This window comes from Phycodurus eques, chromosome 17 (genome assembly GCF_024500275.1).
Source record: "Phycodurus eques isolate BA_2022a chromosome 17, UOR_Pequ_1.1, whole genome shotgun sequence".
Taxonomy (NCBI): Eukaryota; Metazoa; Chordata; class Actinopteri; order Syngnathiformes; family Syngnathidae; genus Phycodurus; species Phycodurus eques.
The window spans coordinates 80315-99540 of NC_084541.1; the positions used below are offsets into that span (position 1 = coordinate 80315).

Sequence of the window (19226 nt, forward strand, 5' to 3'; positions counted from 1 at the left end):
ATTACCAACACTGGTGTAACACGCCTCTGGCACACAGTTACGCCGCCAGCCACTCCAGATTTACGCCGTTTGCAAAAATAGGGGCCTCCATGTCAAGGAAGTATGCTGAGTTGAGGGGTTTCATTTAGACAACAGTGGTGCTTTGCCTCCATCTTGTGGAATCTTGTAGCCAGGGAAGTTGAAGTGAGTTGAGGACTTTCATTTAGACATGCTATAATTAGTGCTTTACCGCCATCTTTTGGCATCCATAGGCAATTACAAACTGACAAGGGGGTCAATTACTCCAGGATTTTCGCTGTTCGCTGCAGAGCTTGGTCCCTATTACATGTGAATGGCGGGGGCTCACTGTACATTTTATGCTTGCAATGTTTTCTGTGTTCATTATGTTGAAAAGGTAAAACACACCTTTTCAAAATGCGTTTGGGTGTGTTTTAATACGTTTGGAAGGAGGGTTAAAGCTTTGTGTTTCTTATAGTCTCTTTATATCGCAGATTTCCCAACTATTGCGGTTCGCTCTGCAAGGTATTCCCATCGATAAACGGGGGTTCACTCACTGTATGACGAATACTCTCGCAGTAAGCAAAAATGACCACTAAGCGGTGCTAAGTGGTCGCCTGCCTGGTCTGACTCATTTCCCAGAAGCCACTTGGCCGCGTCCCGAAGCAAGATGGCAGCTGTTGTCGAGAATGTTGTCAAACTGTAAGTGTTCTACTTTCCAACACACTTCTCTCGCTTCTAGACGACAAACGACGCGACCGACACGCGACGACCATTTCATTATAAAGCAACCAGTCACGTCGCTAGCTAGCCCGACCATTCTCACAGGACGGGTGAAGGTTATCTCACGCAGTCGGAACGTCGTGTGTTGGTCATTTCCTACAATAGACGCCTAATAGTTAGCAAGCACGCCGTTGACGTCTTTAATTATTGCCTGTCGAGTCACTGTGATACGGCATATGTGTTTGTGAACAAAATTGGTTTGTGTGTGGTTAATTTCGACCTTACGACGCTATTTGACAACTAGCTTACGTCGGCAAGCCAGCTGTCTGTCACGCTAACTGGCTAAAGTTAGCCAAAGTTGGCATTTTGGGGTAATTGGTTGAGTAGAAGTTCAAAATGAATCGATATTGAATGAATGACTCTTTGTAAAAGGAGTGCATACAGTAGATAAGATACGAAAGAGAACATATTGTCTGTTAGATATAAACAAGTAGGAATAGGCATAAGGCTGCATTCCTATTCGCAGTGGTGGAAGTTAATAGCTCATCAGCCGGTAACAGATATTGCTCAATGTAAAGCACAGTAAGTGCCCAAGTAAAGATGAAGTTGTTGATAATATGCAGTGACCTCCAAAGGTATTGGAACTGCAAGGTCAATTCCTTTGTTTGTGTTGTATACTGAAGACATTTGTGTTTCAGATCAAAAGATGACTATAAGACAAAAGTTCAGAATTCCAGCTTTCATTTCTTGGTATTTACAACTAGATGTGTTAAACAACTCAGGACAGAGCACCTTTTGTTTGAAGCCACCCACTTTTCAAGTGAGCAAAAGTATTGGAACATACGTTATTAAATTAACTTAAAGTGAATAACATTTAATATTTGGTGGCATAACCCTTACTTGCAGTAACTGCATCAAGCCTGCGACCCATTGATTTCACCAGACTGTTACATTTTTCATTTGAAATGCGTTTCCAGGCCTTTACTGGAGCCTCTTTTAGTTCTTGTTTGTTTCTGGTGGTTTCTCCCTTCGGTCTCCTCTTCAGGAGGTAAAATGCATGCTCTTTTGGATTAAGGTCGGGTGATTGACTTGGCCACTCGAAGACCTTCCACTTTTCACCCCTGATGAAGTCCTTTGTTGTGTTGGCAGTGTGTTTGTGTCATTGTCTTGTTGCATGATGAAGCTTCTCCCGATTAGTTTGGATGCATTTTTCTGTAAATTGCCTGACAAAATGGTTGTATAGACTTCCGAATTCATTCTGCTGGTACCATCATGAGTTACATCATCAATAAAGACAAGTGAGCCTGTTCCAGAAGCAACCATGCAAACCCAAGCCATGACATTACCTTCACCATGCTTCACAGATAAACTTGTGTTTTGGATCACAAGCAGATCCTTTCTTTCTCCATACTTTGGCCTTTCCATCACTTTGGCAGAGGTTAATTTTGGTCTCATCAGTCCATAAAACTTTGTTCCAAAACTTTTGTGGCTCCTCCGATTCTTTTTGCTGATGAGTTGTTTGCATCGTGTCATATGGCCTGTGTATTTCTTCTCTCGAAATCTTCTTCGAACAGATTGTGATCCCTTCATCCCTGCCCTGTAGAGGTTGGCAGTGATGTCACTGACTGTTGTCTTTACGTGTTTCTTCACAGCTCTCACAATGTTTTTGTTATCAACTGCTGTTGATACCCTTGGCTGACTTGTTCGATGTCTGTTGCTCAGTACTACAGTAGTTTGTTTCTTTTTCAGGACATTCCAAATTGTTGTATTGGCTATGTCCAATGTTTGTGCAATAGCGCTGATCGATTTTCCCTCTTCTCCCAGCTTCAAAATGCTTTGCTTTTCTCCCATAGACATCTCTCTGGTCTTCATGTTTGCTTAATAGCAAATGCAGTTTTCACAGGTGAAACCCAAAGCCAAAAACAAGCATGATCTAATGTTTAAGCAATCAATCTAAAAGGCAACACCTGAGCAACTAGAAACACCCATCATTCATGTCCCAATACTTTGCTCACTTGAAAAGTGGGTGGCTTCAAACAAAAGGTACTCGGTCCTGAGTTGTTTAATACAGCTACATGTAAATACCATAAAAAAGCTGCAATTCTGAACTTTTTTCTCATATTCATCTTTTGATCTGAACCTCAAATTTCTTCAGTCTTCAACAGAAACAGGAATTGACCTTGCTTTTCCAATAAGTTTGGAGGGGACTGTATGGACTTAAAAAATGAGTTGAAAATATGTATTCTTTAAAATGAGAGAAGAATCTCATAAAATGGCTATTAGGAAAGGAGTAATTGGTATTTTTATGGGCTGCGAAGCGGCAACATACACTAGCATCCTTGCGCTTTTGCTGCAAGTGTTGAAAGTGACGTGTTAAAAAGTACAAAAACTGAAGGTAATGGGCCTCTTCTAAATAACGATATGTAAGCTAATGACACAGGATAGATGTGGGTTGTTTGACATCTGAAGTTGAATTTCCACTCTTGTACTTCTGTTGTGTTCAACATTGAGAGAAAAAAACTGGAAGCTGTCAGCACAAAACAAAACAAGTCAAAATAGGAACCTTTTCCACAATGTCTTTTTATTTTGTGTGTCACCAGGTTGGGAGAGCAATGCTACAGAGATGCCATGGAGCAATGCCATAACTACAATGCTCGTCTGTGCGCTGAGAGGAGCGTGCGCATGCCCTTCCTCGACTCTCAGACAGGCGTGGCTCAGAGCAACTGCTACATTTGGATGGAAAAGAGGCACAGAGGGCCTGGTAGGAATCAACATTGTTGTGCTTCTCAGCAGACAAAATTAGAGAGATCTTGTATTGATGATTGGAGAGTCAGACCACTGTGGAAAGCAGGGATGGGAAAACTTTTGTGTTCAAGAGGTACATTTGATTGGAAAACAGACACATAGGCTAGGTCAGAAGTTAAGTGTAGGTGTAAAATGTGTATTTGCCGATAATTAAACAGCACATTTAGATGTTGTTTTGTGTGCTCACTTACTAACCCACACATTTTTCATTATTTCCTAAGAAAATGTATAGAAACTTTCGAAATGGCAGTTCATAGAAGTTCTGATGTTCCTCAGGGAAGGCCCCAGGGCAACTCTACACTTACCCTTCCAGGAGGTGGAGGAAGAAGAGAAGAGCTCATCCTACCGTGGACCCTCGCCTTGTCTTCCCCCCAGTCAAGTCAGGTAGCTTTAGCAGTGGCTCTCAACCTTTTTATTGACCCTGAGTACCCCCTGACTACCACATTGCAAATGGAGTCGAAACACCTTATTAAAATGCAATGAATTACACTTGAGAAACAGATGGAATTAGAAAAAATAAAGTCCTGTACCCTCTGTAGTATAGGTAGATAAAGGGCTAGGTCACATTTGAGTCAAATCTTCTCTATAAATGTCATAGGATCTTTTTAAAAAGGTATTTTATTTTCACAGACACCTTGCAATTACACCACGGACCACTAGGGGTCCACGGACCCGTGGTTGAGAAGCTCTGGCTTGTAGGATGCTTGTAGCATCTTGGATACGCAAATGTAATTATGCTTTTGTGTTTGACTACGCAGAGCTTGATTTTGGACTGAAGAAGGATGCACTGTTGTCATCTGATGGCAGCAGCCTGGAGGCCTTGCTAAAGGGCGACTCTCTGGAGAAACGTACACCCGCCGATCTCAGAGCGTCTGAGGAAGATTCCAACCCTGGCGACTACTCTGTCGGCCTGAACTCTGCCACACGCATCAGAAAGGTTCTTGTTCTATACAAACATGCAAATGTGACACTCCGTACCAGGGATGTGCAGAAAAAAAAAAAGTTGAAATGCTCCAGAAAATGTATTAAAGTAACTCCCCACTGTATTCCAGTTCACCTATCGCGGTTGTTGGAATACGTTGACAATGTGTTTAAAAAGTAGGCTTTACACGAGCAGGATTTTTGGGACCGATCAGCGAGTTTAAAAAAAACGATAACTGACCACCGATCCGATCACAAGATGGAGCAATGTGTCTCTTTAAATGACCTATTCATTTACTGTATGTACTTGTGTACTTAATTGCTCCGAACATTATATTTACAATAAATAATGTATCTTTGTTCATCTATTTATGCCCTTGAGGCATAGTGATAGCCAGAACAAATGAATGGTCTTCTATTAGATGGCCGGACGTACATACAGTAATTAATGTATCCACTTTTTGTGCCATTTTTGTTTGTTGGAGTGCCGTGAGATTTTTCAATTGTAAAATATGTTCCTTGGCTCCATAAAGGTTGGAAATGAATACTCTAGTCAGGTCATGCATTCTAATCAGTCAGGTCCAACCAACATTTCAACATGACAGAAATAATAATAATGATAATAATTATTGTAATTAAATTACTTCACCCACACCAAAACTTTAGGACATGATTCGACAGAACGGCGGCATGTTTACGTACAACCGTTAGTGCTAGCACTAGCTTGCTAGGCTACATCACGTTTTTGTTGCCTGCTTGCGGGCCGTATCGTATTAAAAGTACGTGAACATACCTCATGCAAGCCTTAAACGAACGTCCTCTCCTGCCCAGAGAACCGGTGACCACCAACACACGTTTTTTCCCAATTTTGTCCTTCTAATACAGTTGGCGAGATCCACTCTTGTTGTCGTCGCCACGGTAACGAGTTTCTCCGGTCGCATTTGAGTTGACACGATAAAGCCCAATGATCGTAAAAAACGGGATGCGGTGGTATCGGAATAGAAGATTTTATTGCAGTAGTCTGACATATTGCAATCGTGTGAGAGCAAATTTGTCTTTTAGTTGGATCCGGCATTACGTGTCTGTCCCACACCGCCGACATTTAAAAAACATTTTTTTTTTTTAAGAACTGTATTGGCCGTCAGATATTTACAGTACTACGTCAAAATACACGTGACAAGGCTAAAAATAAACTAGCTTTCGGATTCAAATGTAATGTGCACGATTGCGACGCGGTGTAAATGTCTTTTGTGAAGTGGATCTGCAAATTGTGACATTAAAGCCGATCAGCATAAAATGCTAATTATCGGCCGATACCGATCAGGCTGATAAAATCGGTGTAACGTCTATTAAAAAGTGTGTTTAAGTAAGTTTCAATGTGATTACAGTGTGTCGTAAGGGTATGCTTTTATTTTTTAATTCCATTATTATTACATACTTGATACAGGCTGTTCGGTCCCTGTACGATCGGAGTCAGAGTTTGGTCCTGGCAGTGAGTCGGACTCGTTTCCGGTGAGTGTTGGACGCCGCTAAGGCTGCCCTTTGTCACCGATTCTGTTCATAACTTTTATGGACAGAATTTCAAGGTGCAGAGGGGGTCCGGTTTGGTGGCCTCAGTATTGCATCTCTGCTTTTTGCAGATGATGTGGTTCTGTTTGCTTGATGAAGCTGTGATCTCCAACTCTCACTGGAGAGGTTCGCAGCCGAGTGTGAAGCGGCTGGGATGAGAATCAGCACCTCCAAATCTGAGACCATGGTCCTCAGTCGAAAAAGGGTGGCGTGCCCTCTCCGGGCCGGGGATGAGATCCTGCCCCAAGTGGAGGAATTCAAGGATCTCGGGGTCTTGTTCACGAGTGAGGGAAGAATGGAACGGGAGATAGACAGGCGGATCGGTGTAGCGTCTGCAGTGATGCAGACTTTGTATCGGTCCGTTGTGGTAAAGAAGGAGCTAAGCTGGAAGGCAAAGCTCTCGATTTACCGGTCGAGCTACGTTCCTACCCTCACCTAGGGTCACCAGCTGTGGGTCGTGACTGAAACAACGAAATCCCGGATACAAGCGGCCGAAAAAAGTTTCCTCCGCAGGGTGTCCGGGCTCTCCCTTCGAGATAGGATCAGAAGCTCGGTCATCCGGGAGGATCTCAGAGTAGAGCCGCTGCTCCTCTGCAGAGCCAGATGAGGTGGATGGGGCATCTGATTCGGATGCCTCCCGGACGCCTCCCCGGTGAGGTGTTCCGGGCACGTCCCACCAGGAGGAGACCCCGGGGACGACCCGGGACACACCGGAGAGACTACGTCTTTCGGCTGGCCCGGGAACGCCTCGGGATCACCCCGAAAGAGCTAGATGAAGTGGCTGGGGAGAGGGATGTCTGGGCGTCCTTGCTAAAGCTACTACCCCCCGCGACCTGACCTCGGATAAGCGGTAGAAAATGGATGGATGGATCTTATATACTTAAAAAATTTTCACATACATTTAAAATGTGTTTAAAAAGTGTCTTTTGATCATTTTAAATGTGTTTAATCCATGTGGGAGAAAAATATCAGGAAACTCCTATGAGAACAGCTGAACATTATTTAGGGTGAATTCGAGATACTTTCTATGGTGACATTTAACATCCGTTTGAGTGTGGTTGTTTCATTCTGAACAAAGCCTCATCCCCAGTGATAAAAGGGTGTGCACACTTTAACAAGTAACCACATTATCTCAGTTGTTTGTTACTTCCACTCACAAAAAGTGGAAGTAACAAAAGTAGTTTTTTCAACTGAGCCGTGCAGGTCATGACACAATAATGGTAGATTTTCTCATTATTTGTAAATGTATTTATAATTAGTTATACAAATACTCAAAGTAGTTAACTGTATATATAAATGTTTGTATTTTACTAATATTGTTTTAATTTTATTGATGAATCAGTTTACCAATTATTTAATGACAAGTGAATAAAAAAAAAAAACAGAAGAAATTCATTTCTCAATTAACCAACTAAGGTGAAAAAGGTTAAATGAATTCAACAAATATTACAGTACTCTCAAAAATGTAAATCCTCAGGAGGGGTCTGTATTAGGGCCACGAGCGCCCCTGCTCCAAACAGTTCTCACGCTCCCACACTTGCCCATTTTCACCACAGAAAATCCTGGAGCCTGATGACTTCCTCGATGACCTGGACGACGAGGACTACGAAGAAGACACACCGAAGAGAAGAGGCAAAGGGAAGGGAAAGGTGAACAATTGCCTTGGACAAGAAACTTGTTTTAGGGAGAAATCATAGTTTTTAAGGTTGTGTGTGTGCATGTTCAGGGTCGCGGAGTAGGCAGCAGCAGCAGGAAGAAGCTGGACCCTGCAGCAATGGAGGACCGGGACAAGCCGTACGCTTGCGACAGTGAGTGACACCAAACGCCTGCGACCTTTTCTTCACCTCCTCCATCTCGTTTCTGGTCTCTGTAATGCTGTCAGCTAGTGAAGCTGCTGTAGACTTCCCCTCCTTCTTGATCTGTGTTATTTTCTACTTGAGCAAGCGCATTCTTCTGAGTGTCTGTCTGTGCTTTCTTGTCTCTTCCCCTCTCTTTCAGACACTATCAAACAAAAGCATATTTCCAAACCTTCTGAAAAAGGTACATCAGCTTCCTTCTTACATTGTCTGCATGTCATGTGCTCGCCTGTATCTTGTGGTTTATGTGATCTACGCTGTGAGTTTCACTGACTTTTGTGTTGCTTGCAACTTAATTCAGAGGACAACAACTCATTGTTACGCTGTGAGTGATCTGTCATCTTAACACAATGAACACAAGATCCGTGCCGTTCGCGCGCGTTTTGGTCACAAGCTTTGCTTTTTCATACACAAGCACATTATACTTTATGAATATAGTTAAGTATTGATGTAAAACACAATATTTGATGCTTTATATAGACCAATTATTTGGCTTGGGGCGGGGCGGCGGCCATTTGTTGTCTCACTTGCGTAAAAACCCGGAAATATATTACCGGCGTTAGTGAAACCTTATGTGCACTTTGATTAGCTGGAAGTTGTTCCTTGTTCCGGAAAGGAAAGGAAAAACGGAAATGGCTATGCAGAGGAAACTCCACCCTGTGGTGTCCTAGCCAATACCAGCTGTAGCGACACCGCCGACTTGGAGGAGAACCGCAGGATATTTTCAAAACAGCGTGCGTGGGTTGCGCTCGAGTATAAAGGCAAACTGCGTGTGGGGTAGCCGCAGTGACGTCAGCGCGGTCGCCGTTCGTGTGAGTATAAAGAAGCCTTTAGCCTTTTAAGGCCGCTGTCAACATGTGACTTTCTGCCTTTCGGAAACATGTGGTCAATGTGGAAGCCCCGGCCGCTCACACAGTACTGTAATCCCTCCTGATCACGGTGGCTGGGAGCACAAGTAAAAGGAAGTGAAAGAAGAACTTTGTCTTTGGGCTTCACCTGATGACACTCAGACGCTCCCCCCTCACTGCTCTTTGTTTTCACGCACACATCACAGCTTCCTTTAGCCACACGCAAGCTGTTTTTTAACAAAGCACTGTGAAATATCCCTAAAATATAGAATTTGTAAATGCCGGGTGCAGTCACACGGATACCACCATGTGTTGCAGTAAACAGTAAAAAATGGCCAAGTTAATTTTTTAATCTTGACTACTATACATAATAACACCATTTGTTTAATGGTAATGATAAATTATCTCAATATACCAGTAAATTCATGATAATGCAGTGGAAGCTCCAGAGTCAAACATGCATGACAGATTGAATTGTGTTGTAAATTGTGATTGTGAATTTAAGACCCTCCATATAATTAAAGTACAACTAGTCACTCTTTGATATCTGGCATAATGGAGAGGAAACAGGAAGCCCTTTGCACAACAATACTGTCACCTAGTGGCATTTGATTGGCATTGCGAGAACTAACAAGCATTAGTATTTTGTCAAACTATCAAACTGTGGTACGGCGCACTTGTCGACTTAAACGCTTACAATCTTCAGCGAGCTAATCTCTCCCGAGATTTGCTGAAACCTTGCATGATAATGCTTTGAACTTTTAAGTTGGAGCTTTGAGCCACATTTTTCTGGAAAATGTTGGTCCTACTTTTGGGGCGTTTGACTTTTGAGGTATTATGGTATTGTAATAAAATGTAATTTACTGTATATATGATACACATACATGATACATATTGTATTGAATATGTTATCATTCATATTGTGGTAATTGTCATTTGATCAATATTTAATTGTGAAAAAAATATACAGGTTGTCCATAGTGTCTCTTTACAGTTTAACATATTTATTACAAAAGGAAATGAATAAATGCATCTGTGGAAATTATTTAAAAAATGAGAAGTAGCTATTGAAGTGTTATTTTCCCCTAATTTATTTCACCTCTTTATTTACACTGTTAGTTGAATGAGGGTGATCAATGTACAAATTCACTGCTGTGTCGGTGAATGTCTTTCACACTTCATCCTGTAGTTTTGCTGCATCTTCAAATTCGATTGTTTTAATAAACAACGATACACACTTTTCTTAGGGAGTAGCCTTTTTTTGTTGGGGTTTATTTAACAATCTATTTCACCAAGAGGGCACCTGAAATACACAAATGTATTGTGATTAAAAACCTTGCGAACCACTGAGTAAATTTTTTAAATTGTTAAGGGCATTTTTGGACACCCTGTAAAACCTTACTAAATATTCTAAAATAAAATGTTTTTGCACAAACATGTTATTGTCATTTCTGGTGTTGGCGTCAGTCTGCGGCAAGCGCTACAAGAATCGCCCCGGCCTGAGCTACCACTATACCCACTCGCACCTGGCCGACGAGGAGGGCGAAGACAAGGAGGAGATGGAGGTCAACGAGCCCCCGCCACCACTGCCGGAGACGCCCAAAAGTAAGTGGTCAACGCCTGTTTTGCTCTCCTGTCCATGTCCACCATGCTGTCCTTGTGGTGACAGCATGGTGGACTAGTAGTAATTGGTTATTTAACAATTAAGCAATGTCACGCGTAAGAGTGATGTTGTACTCACCAACTTTTTGTTATTTTTTTGTTTTTTTTAATTTGTTATTTATTTTTGGGCGGCACGGTGGTCGACTGGTTAGAGCGTCAGCCTCACAGTTCTGAGGACCCGGGTTCAATGCCCGGCCCCGACTGTGTGGAGTTGCATGTTCTCCCCGTGCCTGCGTGGGTTTTCTCCGGGCACTCCGGTTTCCTCCCACATCCCAAAAACATGCATTAATTGGAGACTCTAAATTGCACGTAGGTGTGACTGTGAGTGCGAATGGTTGTCTGTTTGTATGTGCCCAGCGATTGGCTGGCAACCAGTTCAGGGTGTACCCCGCCTCCTGCCCGATGACAGCTGGGATAGGCTCCAGCACGCCCACGACCCTAGAGAGGATAAGCGGCTCAGAAAATGGATGGATGTATATTTATTTTTGTTTTTAAACAGGGCTTCTTCTTGGGTACTGATTGATGCGAAGGGCTACTAGTTGGATGTACCGTATTTTCACGACCATAAGCCACACTTAAAAGTCTTAAATTTTCTCCAAAATGGACGGGGCACCTTCTAATATGGTGCGCCTTATGTGTGCAAAATCTGTAAATGTTGTGTGATGAGTGCCCCGTGGGGGGGGAGTGGGAGCATTTCCTGCCGACACGCTGCTTATATAGAGGACAGGCGTACGTGACTGAGGACAGCATGCAGATGTTAAAGGGGGAAGGTTTGGCGAAGGACCCCCGAAAATGGGAGAGAGACACGCTTACGAAGCACAGTTTAAACTGCAAGCTATTAGTTACGCGGAGGAACATGGGAATCGAGCAACCGCGAGACAATTCATGATCAACGAATCCATGGTTCGCAAGTGGAGGAAGCAGGAAAACGCCGGCATCATTGCTGAACAGCCCCCCGGCAACGAGACTGACTCCGACAATGACGAGAGGGAACCCGGGATGTTTGATGGAGAACTTGCCCAGCTGTTCATTTCGGATGCAGAAGATGAGGACTTTGATGGATTTGTGGATGAGGATTGATCAAAAAATAACATGAGTACATTGTTAAATACTTCAATAAAGTACAACCGAACTCAGTTTTGCTCCCGCTGCCTTTTTAAAAACATACACTAACATGCATGTTTTAGCGTGCATGCATGCTACTGTATGTTTTAAGCTAGCGTATATTTTACCATGCCTGCGCCCAATAATACGGTGCGCCTTATGTAGGTGTTAAATACATAAATAGACCCCGTAACTGAGACTGAGCCTTTAAATACGGTGTGCCTTATGGTCATGGAAATACGGTACACTTCTGAGGGTGCGTCAGGTTCAATTACATACCGATTACAAGTTATTTAAAGTACGGCTGCAAATAACGATTATTTTCATAATAAATTAAATGGACTACTATTTTTCCCGTGAATTGATTATGATTCAGTTACAGGTTTGGCCCGTATTGTCAGAAAATAGGTAAAAATGTTGATCATTGTTTTCCAAAGTAAAAGCAGAAGTTTCCAAATGTCTGCTTTCATGGAGGACTCCAGAAATCTAAGAATATTTACTGATGAGAGGCTGAAATCAGAGGCTTTGGACAGTTTTAAGTTGAGGAATTTCTGCAAACGATTAATGGATCATCAAAATATTGGTCAATTATCTGTAATTTGATAATCGATAAGTTGATTGATCAGTTGTCGATTAATCAAATACTTGTTTTCCCTCTAATTTAAGCATACTTTCTATGGTATTCCTTAGTGCCACTCTTGCTCGCGGAGTTCTCCAAAGAAAATGTAACCGTTCTTGCTTCAAGCTGTTTATTTCTCACTCCCTGTTAACGTTTACTGTAAAACTAACACACAAAACAGATAATTAAACATTGGATTTTAAACACAAAGATTTTCAACCAACCCATATAATTTCGTCAAATGAACGTCCAATTGCTTAACGCCAATGTATAATGCGACAGGCTAATAGAAATTAGCATAGGTATTATGTAAGTTTTAAACCTTCAAACAGCTACTACTTAAGACACATGGAGCACCAATGCATATGGCAATGCTTAGAGGACTAGATTAGAGTATAATTGGGGTTTAGTTTGCGACCTTCTCTGCTTCTTCTTCCTCTTAATAACATTCTGCATTTCTTATAACGTGGTACGATACTACACTGAAGGTGAAAGCAATTGCTTAAAAATCTGCGATATAGTGGAGGCGCGAATGATGAACCGTGAAATAGCGAGGGAACACTGGAATACTCTGTGTCGTCTTCCTTTTCTTTTGTCTTTATCAGCTCCTAAGAGAGGCCCAGATGGGCTGGCCCTGCCCAACAAGTATTGTGACTTCTGCTTGGGAGACTCCAAAACCAACCACAAGACGGGCCAGTCCGAAGAGCTGGTGTCCTGCTCCGACTGCGGACGCTCAGGTTGGCTACCACGCACTCGCTCGATTCCCCCCTTTTACCCACTTGATCAAACATGTACAAAGGTGCTTAAAGAACTGTGGTGGGTTCAGGCCACCCGTCCTGCCTGCAGTTCACACCCGCCATGATGGCCGCCGTCAAGACATATCGCTGGCAGTGCATCGAGTGTAAGTGCTGTAACATGTGCGGCACCTCCGAGAACGACGTAAGTTTGCGCACCTTTTACCATCAATGATATGTTGAAATATTTCTAAATGCTTTCTCATTTCATTTTTTCTTCTCCGTTCTCTTCCAGGATCAGCTGCTCTTCTGTGACGACTGTGATCGTGGTTACCACATGTACTGTCTCAAGCCGCCCATGGCAGAACCCCCAGAGGGTACATGGCCAGATTTTTCATTTATTTCCTCTGTTCACCACTTTGTACACACCACTAAAATCTCTGTCCACAAGAAAACACATTCAACAACAGGCTTCTTGCTTGAAATGTTTGAAAAAGTCCAAATGTTATGGGTGTGTCGTAAAGTTTTGTAAAGTACTAGAATTTGGGATAATACATTTGAAAGTGCTGATAATTGTAACAAATTACACTGGGGAACAATTTGGGAAAAAAAATTCTGTTGAGTTAGATTTTTATGCTGATTAAAAGTAAAATTGACGTGCTGATTCCAAAATTGCAGTAATTTTCTTACCTAGCACGTCAGGTTTACCCTCCAGATAAGCAAAATGTCACTGATTAGCTGTAGTAAGACTTGCCAGTTGATTACGATTGGACTCATCTACAGCTATGTGGGAACTTGTTTGTGCAGTCACAATTGAGAGAGTGCGGTGAGGTGTGTGTGCAGCTCCCAATAGGTCAGTACTATCAATATCTGCAAACAGAAAGCTAGCATAGTAGGAATTAAGAGGATTTGTGCTGGCTTTTCTCCTAACCTTGTAACCATGGGCATACCATTGTTAGTTCTATTTCGTTTTATGGTGGGTTTTTTTGTTTTCAAAGCTGGTAACTATTCCATCTTAGTGTTTTATTTACAACCCCAATTCCAATGAAGTTGGGACGTTGTGTTAAACATAAATAAAAACAGAATACAATGATTTGCAAATCATGTTCGACCTATATTTAATTGAATACACTGCAAAGACATTTAGTGTTCAAACTGATAAACTTGATTGTTTTTAGCAAATAATCATTAACTTAGAATTTTATGGCTGCAACACTTTCCAAAAAAGCTGGGACAGGTGTTAAAAAAGACAGAGAAAATTGAGGAATGCTCATCAAACACCTGTTTGGAACATCCCGGAGGTAAACAGGTTAATTGGGAACAGGTGGGTACCATGACTGGGTATAAAAGGAGCTTCCCTGAATTGCTCAATCATTCACAAGCAAAGATGGGGCCAGGTTCACCTCTGTGAACAAGTGCGTGAGAAAATAGTCGAACAGTTTAAGGACAATGGTCCTCAATGTACAATTGCAAGGAATTTAGGGATTTCATCATCTACGGTCCATAATCAAAAGTTCCAGAGATCACTACATGTAAGCGGCAAGGCCGAAAACCAACATTGAATGCCGTGACCTTCGATCCTTCAGGCGGCACTGCATCAAAAACCGACATCAATGTGTAAAGGACCACCAAGTGGGCTCAGGAACACTTTAGAAAACCAATGCCAGTAAATACAGTTCGGCGCTACATCCGTAAGTGCAACTTGAAACTTTACTATGCAAAGCAAAAGCCATTTTATCAACAACACCCAGAAACGCCGCCGGCTTCTCTGGGCCTGAGCTCTTCTAAGATGGACTGACACAAAGTGGAAAAGTGTTCTGTGGTCCGACGAGTCCACATTTCAAATTGTTTTTGGAAATTGTGGACATCGTGTCCTCCGGACCAAAGAGGAAAACAACCATGCGGACTGTTATGGATGCACATCTGTGAATGCACGATTCATGCTGAAAGGTACATACAGGTTTTGGAGGAACATATGCTGCTATCCAAGCGATGTCTTTTTCACGGACGCCCCTGCTTATTTCAGCAAGACAATGCCAAACCACATTCTGCACGTGTTACAACAGCGTGGCTACTGGACTGGCCTGCCTGTGTCGTCAGTTCCCAAACGTTTATTGAATGTTGCTAAAAGAAAAGGTGATGTAACACAGTGGTAAACATGACCCTGTCCCAGCTTTTTTGGAACGTGTTGCAGCCATAAAATTCTAAGTTAATGATTATTTGCTAAAAACACGAAAGTTTATCAGTTTGAACATTAAATATCTTGTCTTTGTAGTGTATTCAATTAAATATAGGTTGAACATGATTTGCAAATTATTGTAGTCTGTTTTTATTTATGTTTAACACAATATCCCAACTTCATTGGAATTGGGGTTGTACATAGATAAATACATATTTCATATTTTTTAAGAAAACGGGGATCCTATAGTTAAAAAACTAGACGGGATAGAGAGAAACTGCGATCAGGTTTGGATTCCGCACCCAAAGATTTGTTTAAAAAAAGCTGTCAGACCTAACTCAACAAAGATTGTGCTCCTCAGTGTTATCGGACTAGTTAATTGTTAGCTGGCTAAATGTACTGTGGGATGGGCCACAGGTAAAAAAATAATAATAATAATATGAATGAATAAGAATTTAGTTGTAATTTTACAAAAAGGTATAAAGCCACATACACATTGATTGATAATATAACGAGAACATTTTTTTTTTTGCCAGTACATTTGTAATTTGATGAGGCAAATACATAATTCTACCAGAAAAGGTTTGTGTATGTGTTTGACCTTTTTTTTGTGTGTGTTGCGTGTCTTGTCAGGGAGCTGGAGCTGTCACCTGTGTGTGGACCTCCTCAAAGACAAAGCGTCCATCTACCAGAAGCATGATGCCCCGCCCTCGTGATGGCCGCTCCTTCTGCACACACTCTGTGATCTGCCGCACACACACACGGACGTCGCGTGAGTGTGTCCAGAGGGAGGCTGTGATTGGTCCAAAGGGAAGTACATTACAGTAGAGTACACGCTACCACACTGGCCTCATGTCTTCACATGTGACCGTTACACTCGATTTTTTGCCCCGTGAGACCTTGAAGCAGAACACTTGCTCGCTGCAATTAAGTAGCATGCCGTGCGAAGTACAGCTTTTCTACAATTTCTATACAATATTTCTAAAGTACTCCCCTGTACGCTTTAGTGTACATCTGTTGGGGTTGATTTAAATTTAGGAAACCTTTCACACCATCACACACAGGCTAAAAATAGATCCCATGTCAGGCTCGTTAAAATGGCTCCAAAGGCTTAAAGACTGCAGGGAGCGTGGTCGTAAGATGACTTGTCTCAAGAAAACATTGCTCAAGAGCACTTCTCACTGAAAGGGACTAGAAAAATGGTACTGTCGTGTACTTTTTTTTATGGACATGAACTGCAAAGGATATGTAATAACCATTATGATGATATACACTACTGTTTAAACCTTTGGGGTCACTGAAAAATAATTTTTGAAAAAGCACTAGTTTAGATAAATAGAAGGCTAGATAGATAAAGCTCCTCCCCTCGTTTCAACATAGTTGCTTGGCACCGAGATGCTACAATACGGCGTCAAAACAATATTCTTATATTAGACATGACTTTGGCCTGAGCATGACACCAGTGAATAGGTTAGTTTTTCAGCAAATAACAAATTGTAGGTTCTCCATAATCAGAATATACACAAATATCCAGGGTTTCGTTGAATACACTAGCAATTAAAAGTTTGGGGTCACTTCAAAATGTCCTTGTTTTTGATAACATTGAAATCTAGTGGACCCTATTTGCAGGAGATAAGGACCCGGGCCGGACCACGAATAGCTAAAATCAATGGATAATTGATGCCATTATAATTGCATTAAAAATAGGCTTTACACGATCAGGATTTTTGGGACCGATCAGCAAGTTTAAAGAAACGATAACCGATCACCGATCCGATCACAAGATTGAACAATGCCTCTATTTACATGACTTGTTCATTTATTGTATATACTTGTGTAGTGTATACTGATTACTGTATCTTCAAAATTATTCTCTAGCATTTTAGACAAAAGTTAAAACCTCAATGACCTCTAGGGGTCATTCAAGGATTGGCCACTGACATAAGTTTAGGTCAAATCAACATCACAACATGACAGAAATAATGGGTGCTAACTTACTGTAATTAAATGACTTTATTGCAATTGAATTACTTTAACAAATACTGACATTCTTACTCTTAACTTTCTCACTGTCCCGGCTTCCCAGCTATATGGATGGGTGTTGTCCAGAATTTGCATCCGTTTGGATCCCCCACAGCCTGCGTTGCTTGAACGCGGCATGCTCCTCGTGTACATTCTTCAGGTGCTCGTTCAAATTTGTTGTGTTGAAGCATTTAGATGACGTTCCCCGTGACGTACTTCAGTTGTGCACAGACTGCAAATAACTTGCGTGTTGTTTGTCTGAGACACTGCAAAATAGTGCAACACTGACGACGTGTTTTTTCACTGACAAGATTGAAAAAACACTTTATTGGCTGTCAGATAGTCGCCACAAGACGCATGACAAGGCTAAAAATAAATTAGCTTTTGGATTCATATTCGACAGCGACGCAGAGTAAATGTCTTTTGCGGAGCCGATCGATGACGTCATTAATCGGATCGGCGAATTATGATATGAAAGCCAATCGGCCGATCAGCATAAAATGCTAATTATCTGCCGATACCGATCAAACTGATCAGATCAGTGTAAAGTCTAATTAAAAATAAATAAATATTTTCCTAAACCCGATGATAAACCACCAGTAAGCGTTTTTGAGGTTGGTTCCTACAAAAAAAAAAAAAAAAAAAAAAATTGGGGAAAAAAATCGAATGGGTGAATCCGCAGATGCCGAACCACAAGTATGCGGGGCTCCACTGTAATCAGAAACACAGTCTCGACATTGTTAATGAGCACTATAAATAAGGACATTTCTAAGTGAGCCCAAAGTTTTAAACAGTCAGAAGCATATATACGACGGTTTGTTTTGAGGTAAAACATGAAATTGTCTGAGTAACCCCAAACTTTTGAACAGTAGTGTACACTAACCCTCCACAAAATCTGATGAGATCCAATACAAGCGCTATATCAAACACTCTATCCTTACAAAGATAATAGTGATCAGTTTTGATTGACATTTGTTTAAAAATGTTTATATTGTTGTTGTAGCTTGTAATAATGCCACTACTTTTTTTTTCTTTTCTTTCCTTTTTTTTAAAGAAATATTTTGCCCATTTGTGTAGCTATGTAGTTGCAGAGCTGCGAAACATTTAGGTCCTTAGTAAATGTGTAAAATAAAATGATTCAACAATTGAAGAAATTTTTAAATATATGTTATGAGGATTTGTGGATTCAAGTTTTTTTTGGACTTTTAAAAAAAATTATAATTGTTTTTTATAAATAATAGTTGCTCTGAGGTTTTATTTGTGTTAGAAATGCATGGCGGGCCAGATCAAATGGTGTCACGGGTGATGTACGTTTCGGTTCCCCACCCATGTTAGGAGGAAGATGGAAAAAGGAGACACCCCCTTGTCAACAATTGCATGCAGTTTGAGCTCTTTGGGGCCTTTTACTAACACAGGCACACAACAATTCCTCCCACTAAATTAAAATAAGGTCTTCATTGCTGTGTTGTAGCAGTTTGCGCCCTTTTCTATATTTATTCCATATTGCAGCTCCACTTTTTATTTTCCCTCTTCCCCCCAGTCATCATCTGCAACTTTGTAAGAGGTCATTTGCTGCTATAGGATGAGACTTATTTTCCCTGCTTGTGCGTGGAGGCTACAGAGTGGTGTGTTGTATTTTGGACGTGATGAGGACAGTCAGCAATGATGTGTCCTCAAAGCGTCAAGTGCCGCTTCCCCCAAAGTGTGAACCAAATGCCATTGTGGAAGAATGAAGAGGCACCATTGGAGCCTCTACAGAATTGGCTTGGGGTTTTTCTAGAGAAAGAGAGTGTGTGTGTGTGTTTCAATGTAAGATCACTGTAGGAGACTTATCTTAGGCTGACTGATGGAATGTCCAATTGTACTTTTCACTGTAGGAAAATAAAAATACTAAGCACTGTGTTTTTATGCTTCACTCAGCAGACATGAAGACACAATCTCATGAACTCCAAGATGAAGAAATTCCTAATAATCAGGTTAATGGGTAATATACTAACTAGTACTAAAATGTTTTATTGTGGGTGTCGTTTGTAGTGGTGTAGAAAAGCACTGCTTCATAATGACAACTGTTTCTAATATTATGGTTACCCATCCAGTCTTGTGTGCGGAAACCCTTCCTTTAATAGACGGCAGCAATTCTCTATTATTCAGTATATATAGTATAGTAGCTGTCCACCCATATTTTCC

The 19226-nt window shown here is 41.4% G+C and overlaps 1 protein-coding gene across 2 annotated transcripts; it reads left to right on the forward strand.

Moving 5' to 3' along the window:
• Positions 1-647: 647 nt before the first annotated feature.
• LOC133416052 (zinc finger protein ubi-d4-like) lies at positions 648-18939 on the forward strand. Of its 2 annotated transcripts, XM_061702680.1 has the most exons (12): positions 648-699; positions 3321-3481; positions 3802-3909; positions 4284-4462; positions 7572-7664; positions 7742-7823; positions 8014-8055; positions 10187-10324; positions 12710-12841; positions 12931-13043; positions 13134-13215; positions 15651-18939. In XM_061702680.1, the coding sequence occupies exons 1-12, from the start codon at positions 668-670 to the stop codon at positions 15731-15733; spliced, it is 1245 nt and encodes a 414-aa protein (XP_061558664.1). In that variant the 5' UTR covers positions 648-667; the 3' UTR covers positions 15734-18939. The 2 variants fall into 2 exon arrangements, with proteins under 2 accessions (XP_061558664.1, XP_061558665.1); XM_061702681.1 differs by lacking the exon at positions 8014-8055.
• The last annotated feature ends 287 nt before the right edge of the window (positions 18940-19226 follow it).

Coding starts and splice junctions, on each gene's coding strand:
- LOC133416052 (XM_061702680.1), top strand. CDS start 668: ATGGCAGCTGTTGTCGAGAATGTTGTCAAACT. Junction 3,910..4,283: donor CTTCCCCCCAGTCAAGTCAG/GTAGCTTTAGCA, acceptor TTGACTACGCAG/AGCTTGATTTTGGACTGAAG. Junction 7,665..7,741: donor GAGGCAAAGGGAAGGGAAAG/GTGAACAATTGC, acceptor GTGCATGTTCAG/GGTCGCGGAGTAGGCAGCAG.